The 11,739-nt window shown below is 46.5% G+C and overlaps 1 protein-coding gene across 1 annotated transcript in view; it reads right to left on the bottom strand.

The window, feature by feature from the left end:
* The window catches only part of LOC138366836 (sporozoite surface protein 2-like), a 5,079-nt gene extending 281 nt beyond the window's left edge, over positions 1-4,798 (bottom strand). Inside the window, exons 1-2 of the mRNA XM_069328123.1 lie at positions 4,711-4,798; positions 1-693 (exon numbers count right to left, since the gene is read on the bottom strand). The exon at positions 1-693 is cut by the window's left edge and continues 281 nt beyond it. Coding sequence (XP_069184224.1) covers positions 1-693; positions 4,711-4,798 — 781 coding nt within the window. The remainder of the gene's footprint in view (positions 694-4,710) is intronic.
* Between the last annotated feature and the right edge of the window lie 6,941 nt (positions 4,799-11,739).

The raw sequence follows: 11,739 nt of genomic DNA, 5'->3' as shown, positions 1-11,739 counted from the left end.
TGACCTCCTTCGGGTTGTGACCTCCTTCGGGTTGTGACCTCCTTCGGGTTGTGACCTCCTTCGGGTTGTGACCTTCTTCGGGTTGTGACCTTCTTCGGGTTGTGACCTCCTTCGGGTTGTGACCTCCTTCGGGTTGTGACCTCCTTCGGGTTGTGACCTTCTTCGGGTTGTGACCTTCTTCGGGTTGTGACCTTCTTCGGGTTGTGACCTCCTTCGGGTTGTGACCTCCTTCGGGTTGTGACCTCCTTCGGGTTGTGACCTCCTTCGGGTTGTGACCTCCTTCGGGTTGTGACCTCCTTCGGGTTGTGACCTCCTTCGGGTTGTGACCTTCTTCGGGTTGTGACCTTCTTCGGGTTGTGACCTCCTTCGGGTTGTGACCTTCTTCGGGTTGTGACCTCCTTCGGGTTGTGACCTTCTTCGGGTTGTGACCTCCTTCGGGTTGTGACCTCCTTCGGGTTGTGACCTTCTTCGGGTTGTGACCTTCTTCGGGTTGTGACCTCCTTCGGGTTGTGACCTCCTTCGGGTTGTGACCTTCTTCGGGTTGTGACCTTCTTCGGGTTGTGACCTCCTTCGGGTTGTGACCTCCTTCGGGTTGTGACCTTCTTCGGGTTGTGACCTCCTTCGGGTTGTGACCTCCTTCGGGTTGTGACCTCCTTCGGGTTGTGACCTCCTTCAGCTTGTGACCTTCCTCAGCTTGTGACCGTTAAGAATGACGAAGGAGTGGAATTGGTGAGGAAGGGCGGGAGAGAGAGAGAGAGAGAGAGAGCCGGAGCAGTGAGGGAAAGGGAGGGATGTAGATGGAGCAACTAGTCGCGTGATGGAGGAGAAAACCAAAGGGAGGGAGGGAGGGAGAAGAGAGTTATAAAGCACAGTGTAGACTCCATCACCAACAACCCCTTGTAATTCCCCCACAAGTATCGGATATAGCGAATATAAATGTCTCCTTGGAGCAGCCTGTGAAATAAGGCTGGCCGGCTTGTGCTGCTGGAAGCTCTATAGTGTGTTAATTGGGTTAAGGTCACCTAACCTGGGAAGGTCTCAGCTTGGCGGGTCGTTAACCTTCAATGGACTCGGATTTTGCGTCCAGGAAACACGTGGTTTAAGGTCATGGCCGCCCAAGTGACCTTAAACGACCTGGTGAAGACTCTTTGACCATGTAACTGAAGTAGTTAGGACTTGAAGACGTTTATAAAGAGCTTATATCCAACTGTTAAAAGCTCTCATTGTCAGCCATTTATTATTTAATTTTGGCTCTGAATTCTTATTCTTAATGATTTTTTAAATAAATGACTTTTCTGTAAAAAAAACAAATAGGTGAAGTTTTTTAGCCTTTGCGGAATTTTTTGATTTGGGTGTCTTAGAAAATATTTATGGAGGATTAAATGGTGTATCTTATCTGTCTGTTGTCTTATTCATTCTATATGTCAGTCATCAGTGGTTGGAGTGACGCCAAAATCCCTGTCACTCATAGCTAGAGTGACGCCCAAATCCCTGTCACCAATGGCCAAAGTGACGCCCAAGTCCAGGCATTTAGCGCCCGTCAATACGCAGCCTAAGACTGTTACCTATGACTGCCTGAGCCAACCAGTCGTCACCCTGCAAACCGGCGAGGGAGGGTGGTGGCCTTAGTGCCTCGCGTGTTGACTTAGTGGGAATCCGGTTAGCTTCTCCAGAGGCCGGAGTAGTATTGATCATCAGCACTGCTCGCCAGGGAGTGATGATGTAGGTGTGTACCTTCCTCTGGCACTGCCTGGACTGTGCCAGGCAGTGCCTCCTCTGGCACTGCCTGACTGACTCCTGCAGAACATGGCAGTTGGGACAGTTGGAAAGATGACTTGAGTCATCGTCTCTCTCTCTCTCTCTCTCTCTCTCTCTCTCTCTCTCTCTCTCTCTCTCTCTCTCTCTCTCTCTCTCTCTCTCTCTCTCTCTCTCTAAGTCGTCCCAGTAAAGTCTTCCAAACTGGGTCAACTTCCTAGCTTCTAAAAGCAAAATTACCGATCATCTGCAAGTGTCAAAAGCTGCCTGCAGGAAACTTAGCCGCTTGTGCTCTGTCAACAGGTTATCTCACCTCGCCAACAAAAGCCGATCTTTTTTTTATCGCCTTCAGGAAGCTCAACACAGAGCCTACAGGTGCTACAGAGCTTTCCTCTGCTCTATTTCAATAGAGAGCTGAGAGCCTTTGGATTGGACCTTAAGGGGATATTGTTTTTACTTGCATCGTTGTGTTTACAAAGTGTTGTAGGGATACGGGGCTATGAGGATTCTTGCACCGTGAATATTTTGCGCGCGAAAACTCTCGGTTTCATTTCTGGCGGCTATGACTGGCAGCCAGTCATTGCTGTGACTGGCAGCCAGTCATTGCTGTGACTGGCAGCCAGTCATTGCTGTGACTGGCTGTCATCACAGCTGTCATACGTCACCTCGACTGTAACTACCTCAGTCACCAGAGCTGCGGCTGACTCGGTCATCTCAGCTGTTGAGACGTTCATTTTTTTTTTTTTTTTAGATATGTTATCTGACTTTAGGCATCTCTTCAGGCAAATACACCATAAAGTACTTGCAAATATATGAAGGCGGCCCCCGACGCTCTGACAGCAGGACCTTCCCCCCAACCCCCAACCCCCCCCGCGCGCGCGCACGCGCACACACACACACACACACACACACACACACACACACACACACACACACACACACACACACACACACACACACACAACATCGATTCTGTTGATTGACAGTTGAGAGGCGGGACCAAAGAGCCAGAGCTCAACCCCCGCAAGCACAACTAGGTGAGTACAACTAGGTGAGTACACACACACGCACACGCACGCGCGTGCACACACTACACGCGCTCACACCAACAATTTCACTCCTTTTCGAAATTTCTTTTCCCCATGATCATGTTTCCTCTGTCATCTAAACGAAGAAGTTTCCTTCGGAAGGCGTTCTTTTTCTTCGTCTGGGCTCCAAGGCCTCCATTATGCAATATTTGCATTTCACGCCAAATTTCCATATTCAACGCCATTCCAGTTATGTATCCGCAAGTTGAATTCATAATACATCTCTCTGAGGGACGGTTTTTGGCGTATATCTCCCCAGAGAGAGAGAGAGAGAGAGAGAGAGAGAGGGAGGGAGAGAGGGGGGGGGGTTTATCACTCGCGGATTCAAAATGACCAATTTCCTCTCCTTTGAAAATATTACGAGTCATAGAAATTTCGTGTATTTTTTCACCAGGTGGGGGAGATAGAGAGCCTGTCATGCCTCTCTCTGCTGGCGAGTCTCTGTTGTATGCTACCCGGCGGTGCCCGGGGCGACCCGGTCTCTCTGTCTCCCTGTGTGTCTCTCTCTCTCTCACACACAATCTGCCCACGCTCAACTTTCTCTCATCCCTTGATCTTCCTATCACCTCTCTCTTTCCGCCTCTATCTTTCCGCCTCTATCGTCTTACCCTATTCTCTCTCACTCTCACTCAAAGCACTCAAACTGCTGAATAACTCCAATAAAATCGCATGAGGGTTGTTACAGATGCCGATATTTTTTAGTGTGTCACTGGGCCGACCCCGACTGGTCCATGACACTCCCATACCCACCATGTGGCATCTTGGAAAGTTGGATGAGACTAGCCCCAAGCATCTGCCCTCAACCTCAGACAAACACACACTCACTCTCAGTCTTTTAGAGATATAACATATATCCCAATAAACACACTATATAATCGCAACGTCAAAAAATAACGCTGTGTTAGTTAAAATGACCCGTGACCCGTGACCCGTGACCCGTGACCCGTGACCCGTGACCCGTAGGTGTAGTACAGATGTATTTCGAAGTCATTTGATCCCCTCCCCCCCCCCCCCCGCTGCTGTTTTATTTACATATATCGCGTTGTTCAAGCTGGCTATCTGCCCCGGGATTCATCTCGGCAGCCAGCAAATATTGGAAGGGTTCGAAAATCCCCCTTTAGATAGTTTGCTATTTGGCGGTCCACAATTTTTTGCAACTGTGTCCTTGATAAACATTCAACCAACATCTCAAAAACGTTTGCTAGCAACGTCTGGGCAACGATGGCCACCAACGTCTCGCAAACCAATGCCACCAACATTTAGGCAACCATTAGCTCATTTTTTTTTTTTTTCTCGAAAAACGTTAAGCAAATGACTGGTATTAGAATTTACACCACACTGGAAATCTCATATACTCTGTGATGTTTGTATACAAAGTTTGCATCATCTTTGTATTCTTTGTAGTTTGCACATACACACACACACGCACGTGTGTATGTGTACTCACCTAGTTGTGTTTGCGGGGGTTGAGCTCTGGCTCTCTGGTCCCGCCTCTCAACCGTTAATCAACAGGTGTACAGGTTCCTGAGCCTATTGGGCTCTATCATAACAACACTTGAAACTGTGTATGGAGTCAGTCTCCACCACATCACTTCCTAGTGTGTGTATGTGTGTGTGTGTGTGTGTGTGTGTGTGTGTGTGTGTGTGTGTGTGTGTGTGTGTGTGTGTGAGTGTGTGTATATATATGTGAGTGTGTGTATATATATGTGAGTGTGTGTATATATATGTGAGTGTGTGTATATATATGTGAGTGTGTGTGTGTGTGTGTATGTATGTGTACCTAAGGTGTACACAGGTGTGGCCACCTCTGTACCTGATGTTTGTACATCACCACTTCTCCCTAACCATCTCCCTCCCCCTCCTTTACCACGTCCTCCTCTTCTTCCATTCTCTTCCACCTCCTTCATCTCCTCTCCCTCCTCTTCCTCTCCTTCACCTGCGTTTCCCCTAGTCATTATAATTCTTGCTTTGTGCTTAAAATACCATTTCGTACTTCATCTTATGGATTAATGTTAGAGTAATTAACGGGAGAGAAGGTAAGCCAGGTTAATTATTGCACCTGGAGGTAATATGAGCTGAGTGGAGGTGCAGGATCTTTGAGACGTTGCATCTCCTTGCAATTCATCTCCTTATTTCTTAATCTTGGAATTTTTTTTTTTTTTTATGTTTAGACGTCATCGTAAAAACTCGTATAAAGGAAGAAACAAATCAGTCTATATTATGGTTTTATTTATTTTTAAATAATATGAAATATTATAATATTGGCTTTGCCAGCTTTTCCATCGAATCCAATCGGATCATGTGAGTGTTTTGCGTAGATTGAATTCCATCTCTCTCTCTCTGTGAGAGAGAGAGAGATGCGCTCTCTCTCTCTCTCTCTCTCTCTCTCTCTCTCTCTCTCTCTCTCTCTCTCTCTCTCTCTCTCTCTCTCTCTCTCTCTCTCTCTCTCTCTCTCTCTCTCAAGTCACACATCTCCAGGAACCAGCAGTGCAACACAATCTTACAAATTCCTATTTCACCACATATTATTTTTCTCTTAGTGTTTCCTGCTGTTTTTGTTCCCGGTGCATGTACCACGGGGACAGTTGGCTGCCAGGTGTTGCTCCGCCGGACCTTCCTGGGCTTCTCCTGGGCTTTTCTTGGGCTTTTCATGGACTTTTATTCGGCTTTTCCGAGCGCCAAGACTTTTCGCGGGCTTCTCTTGGCCTCGCCTCTGGCCGTTGCCGTTTATTCTGGGATTATCAAAGAGTGTTGAGGCCTACCTGTGGGGTTACAATCTCCGTTGGGACCACCACTAACACCTTATGTCTCGGCCTTTTACCACCTTAACTTTTTTTGTCATGTTGGGTCTTAATGGGTCTTGGTTCTTGTATACTAGCACCGTTAGGTATTGGTGGTTTACCTGTTAAGTAGGTGCTACTTGGGATGGATTGGATTTCTCTTCCTCTGATTAGTTTAGCTTTATCTTGGGCTATTTTGGGACTATTTAAAGCTTCTGATGGCTACCTGGTGACCTCTGGAGCTTGTCTGGGGTACTTGGTGACCCCTGGAGCTTGTCTGGGGTACTTGGTGACCCTTGGAGCTTGTCTGGGGTACTTGGTGACCCCTTGGAGCTTGTCTGGGGTACTTGGTGACCCCTTGGAGCTTGTCTGGGGTACTTGATGACCCCTGGAGCTTGTCTGGGCTACCTGGTGACCCCTGGAGCTTGTCTGGGGTACTTGGTGACCCCTTGGAGCTTGTCTGGGGTACTTGGTGACCCCTGGAGCTTGTCGGGGCTACCTGGTGACCCCTGGAGCTTGTCGGGGCTACCTGGTGACCCCTGGAGCTTGTCTGGGCTACCTGGTGACCCCTGGAGCTTGTCTGGGGCTACCTGGTGACCCCTGGAGCTTGTCTGGGGCTACCTGGTGACCCCTGGAGCTTGTCTGGGGCTACCTGGTGACCCCTGGAGCTTGTCTGGGGCTACCTGATGACCCCTGGTAAACTCAGTGCATGTATACCTCCCGGAGCGGAGTATACCTCTCAGTGTATATATTCTGAACAAGACTGATGCAGGTATACTGCAGAAAGTTTTGTGCAAATCAAATGATAACATTCAATATTCTGCCTTAAGCTCATTTTATCAATTGTTATGTGCATTCAGATTTGAACTCATCATAGAAAAGTCTTAAAATGTATGTATATTTTGAGTATAAAATAATCGAGACATGTATGAAGTATATATACAAAATTGGACCAAAAAATATACAAAAAACTTTAATACTGAAATATTTATTTATCAGAAATTTGACATTTATTAAAATGTTGAAATTAGTGATGCAAAATAGGCAATGTGGTGTTCCACTACCCCCCCTTAAGGTAAGCCTTGAAGTGTTCTACCCTCCCCCCTAAGGCAAGGATTGAGATGTCCCCTTCCCCCCTCCCCTAAGACAAGCATTGAGGTATTTTGCCCTCTCTCCCTTAGACTAGCATTGAGGGGTCCCCCCCCCCTCCTTCCCCCAAAGGCAAGCATCCAGATGCCCAAACCACCGTAAGGTAAGGTAAGGTAAGGTAACAGGTCTCTCAGAGACCTGTTCCTCCTCCCTGTACTCGAGGTCCTTCCCCATCTCCAAAAGGTAAACAGTGAAGGTCCATTCCTGCTCCCTTGAAGGTAGGTTGTGGAAGGCCCTTCATCCTCCCTCCCTTCCTCCCTCCCTACCTTCCTCCCTCCCTTCAAAGCGAGGCTCCCTCGTGTTGATGGGTCTGGACGCCCACATTCGCGTTGAAGGGTGTTAGCCCCTCTCTGAAGCACTTTGTTGCACATTGCAGAGTACGCTTTTATAAACGGCGCTCTCCAGGTTTTACCTGAAGCATAAATGATATTGCAGACACCAATTTAATTTAACATATATGTGTGAGAGTGAGAAAGAATGAGTTATGAAAAGAATGAGTAGGGGAGGGTGAGAGAGGGTGAGAGAGGGTGAGAGAGGGTGAGAGAGGGTGAGAGAGGGTGAGAGAGGGTGAGAGAGGGCGAGAGAGAGCGAGAGAGAGAGAGAGAATATATTTGTTAAAAGTGCTTTATTAACAATGATATGTTAATAAAGGGTGGTAATGAAAGAGAGTCTTGGGACGAGAGTCATCTGGGCGCAGATTTCTGGTCTAAGAGAATATGGAAGCTGTAAGTAAACCTACGAAAGTTAAAGCTGATTGTAAACTTCGTAGTTACCGCGAGCGAATGTTAAGATCCCTCCCACGACCACGCCAGAATAACAATCAGGAAGTTAAGCTCAAAATAGATACAGTCGCGTGTTTTGTTCTAAGGATTTGCTGAGAAAACAGTTTCTCTCTCTGTCTCTCTCTCCTCCTCCTCCTCCTCTCTCTCTCTCTCTCTCTCTCTCTCTCTCTCTCTCTCTCTCTCTCTCTCTCTCTCTCTCTCTCTCTCTCTCTCTCTCTCTCTCTCTCTCTATCCATCCCTTCCCCCTCCCATGTCAGGGAAACTGGGTTTGATGTACACAGAGATGGTGCACAAGAGTCTGTGTGGGAGTGGTCTTCGTAATGCCAGAAAACCATCCATTCTCCACACACCAGAGGTGAGAGACAACTCCATAATCATTACCCTTCATTCAGTGATATTTACGAATGAGCTCATATATAGCGAGGGCTTCACCAGTTTTGCCTCACGGGCACAAAACCGGTGGTGATAACTGTGAAAATAATTCTTCAAAATGGATCAATTCATGTCTTGAAATTGGAGGAGTTTGTTCTTCGAGGTGGAGTCTTGGTGAGGGGTTTAAATCGTCCAGTACATTGGAAGGGAATTCTCCATACTAACTAATATTTGAATAATTAGCATTCCGAGTTGAGTTTTATTGATTTGATTAGGTTCCTAGCCATCACTGGAGCCTAATCTGTGTGGGTGGGTGTACTCACCTATTTGTATGTGTGTGTGTGTGTGTGTGTGTGTGTGTGTGTGTGTGTGTGTGTGTGTGTGTGTGTGTGTGTGTGTGTTTGTTCACCTAGTTGTGCTTTCGGGGGTTGAACTCTGCTCTTTCGGCCCGCCTCTCAACTGTCAATCAACTGTTACTAACTAATAACAAATTTTTTACACACACACACACACACACACATACGCACACGCACACACAAGACATGTATGCAACAAGCAACAAGACATGTATGGATGAACTGCAGAGGGCAGCAACTTTAGCGCATAGAATGAGAGCGAAGCTGCTGGTCATGGGGGACCTAAATCACGGAGAGATAGATTGGGAAACGAGGAATCCCCATGGCGGGGAAGAGACCTGGGGAGCGAAGCTGGTAGACGTTATTGACAGGAATTTCCTAACACAGCATGTGGAAGAAGATACTAGGGAAAGAGGAGGGGATACGCCCAGCCTATTAGATCTCATTATCACTCAGAATGTAGAAGACATCGAGCAGTTCGAACATGAAATACCACTAGGAGCTAGTGACCATTGTGTCCTAGTCTTTGACTACATGATGGAGTTTAAAATTGTGACCAAAGGACAAGAGGTCCGGGAAAGGAGACTTGATTACAGAAAAGGGGACTACAGAAGGATAAGGGACTACCTGGGAGAAGTGCAGTGGGAGGAAGAACTTAGAGGAAAAACAGTGCAAGGTATGATGAACCAAGTCATATTGAAATGCAAGGAGGCTGAAGATAGATTTATTCCAACAATAAAGGAAAAAAGCAGGAGGGAATATAATAACCCATGGTTTAATAGACAGTGTCAGGAAGCAAAGGTGAGAAGCAGGAGGGAGTGGAGGAAGTACAGAAGACAAAGGACAGAGGACAACAGGATTAGATGTAACAGAGCTAGGAATGATTACATTAACATAAGACGAGTGTCGGAAAGAAATTATGAGAATGATATTGCAGTCAAAGCGAAAAAGCAACCAACATTACTACATAGCCATATAAGAAGGAAGATGTCGGTAAATGACCAAGTGACAAGACTGAGGAAAACAGAAGGGGCATATACAGAAAGCGACAAGGAAATCTGCGAGGTACTGAATGCAAAATTCCATGGAGTGTTCACAACCGAGCCTGAGCAGCTCCCTTTGTTAGAAGAGATTACCCAAGATGAAAGACTATCAGATATAGAGGTGACAGCAGAGGATGTAATGAAACAGTTGACAACACTGGATGCAAATAAAGCTGTTGGACCAGACAAAGTATCACCGTGGATACTTAAAGAGGCAGCGCAGGCTCTCAGCGTGCCTCTGGCAATGATCTTTAATGAGTCACTTATGTCGGGAGAATTGCCCAGTTGCTGGAAGGAGGCAAATGTCGTACCGATTTTCAAAAAAGGTGATAGGGAGGAGGCACTTAACTACAGACCCGTATCACTGACAAGCATCCCCTGCAAAATACTTGAAAGAATAATTAGGCTAAGACTTGTTGAACACCTGGAGAGCATTGGGTTTGTAAACAAGCACCAACATGGGTTCTGGACAGGGAAATCATGCCTAACAAACCTTTAAGAATTCTATGATAAAGTAACAAGGATAAGGCAGGACAGAGAAGGCTGGGCAGACTGCATATTTCTTGACTGCCAAAAGGCCTTTGATACGGTACCGCACATGAGACTGCTATACAAACTTGAGAGGCAGGCAGGAGTAAGCGGAAAGGCCCTAGTATGGGTGAAGAACTACCTAACAGGAAGGAGCCAGAGGGTAATGGTAAGGGGCGAAAAGTCGGACTGGCGAACAGTAACAAGTGGAGTACCTCAAGGATCGGTGCTGGGACCAATCCTCTTTCTAATTTACGTAAATGATATGTTTACAGGAGTGGAATCATACATGTCAATGTTTGCAGATGACGCAAAATTAATGAGAAGAGTTGTGACAGACGAGGATTGTAGGATCCTCCAAGAGGACTTAAACAAGCTGCAGAGATGGTCAGGGAAATGGCTACTGGAGTTTAACACCAGTAAATGTAAAGTTATGGAAATGGGATCAGGTGACAGGAGACCAAAGGGACAGTACACAATGAAGGGGAACAGCCTACCTGTAACGATTCGAGAAAGAGACCTGGGAGTGGATGTGACACCTAATCTAACTCCTGAGGCACATATAAATAGGATAACGACAGCAGCGTACTCTACACTGGCGAAAATTAGAACTTCATTCAGAAACCTAAATGAGGAAGCTTTTAGGGCACTTTACACTGCCTACGTGAGACCCGTCTTAGAGTATGCCGCGCCATCATGGAGCCCCCACCTGAAGAAACACATAAAGAAACTGGAGAAGGTTCAGAGGTTTGCGACGAGGCTTGTCCCAGAGTTACGAGGGATGGGATATGAAGAGCGGCTGAAGGAACTGAACCTAACGACACTAGAGAAAAGAAGGGAGAGAGGAGATATGATAGGGACATATAAAATACTCAGGGGAATTGATAAAGTGGAAATAGATGAAATGTTCACACGTAATAATAACAGAACGAGGGGACATGGGTGGAAACTGGAAACTCAGATGAGTCACAGAGATGTTAGGAAGTTTTCTTTTAGCGTGAGAGTAGTAGAAAAATGGAATGCACTTGGGGAACAGGTTGTGGAAGCAAATACTATTCATACTTTTAAAACTAGGTATGATAGGGAAATGGGACAGGAGTCATTGCTGTAAACAACCGATAGCTAGAAAGGCGGGATCCAAGAGTCAATGCTCGATCCTGCAAGCACATATAGGTGAGTACATATAGGTGAGTACACACGCACACGCACACACACACACACACACACACACACACACACACACACACACTCTCTCTCTCAGAAGAGTTAGAGTTGTCGCTAGAAGACAGAAGAGTTAGGGGGGGATATGATCACCACGTACAAGATTCTCAGAGGAATTGACAGGGTAGATAAAGACAGGCTATTTAACACAAGGGGAACACGCACAAGGGGACACAGGTGGAAACTGAGTGCCCAAATGAACCACAGAGATATTAAAAAGAATTTTTTTAGTGTCAGAGTAGTTGACAAATGGAATGCATTAGGCAGTGATGTGGTGGAGGCTGACTCCATACACAGTTTCAAGTGTAGATATGATAGAGCCCAGTAGGCTTAGGAACCTGTACACCAGTTGATTCATAGTTGAGAGGCGGGACCAAAGAGTCAGAGCTCAACCCCCGCAAGCACAAATAGGTGAGTACAAATAGGTGAGCACACACACACACACACACACACACACACACACACACACACACACACACACACACACACACACACACACACACACACACACTACTATTCATAATTTTAAAACCAGGTATGATAGGGAAATGGGACAGGAGTCATTGCTGTAAACAACCGATGCTCGAAAGGCGGGATCCAAGAGTCAATGCTCGATCCTGCAGACACAACTAGGTGAGTACAACTAGGTGAGCACACACACACAC

This window comes from Procambarus clarkii, chromosome 20, assembly GCF_040958095.1.
Source record: "Procambarus clarkii isolate CNS0578487 chromosome 20, FALCON_Pclarkii_2.0, whole genome shotgun sequence".
Taxonomy (NCBI): Eukaryota; Metazoa; Arthropoda; class Malacostraca; order Decapoda; family Cambaridae; genus Procambarus; species Procambarus clarkii.
Note: the sequence above shows the minus strand (reverse complement) of the source record. Positions and strands in the feature narration are given on the sequence as shown.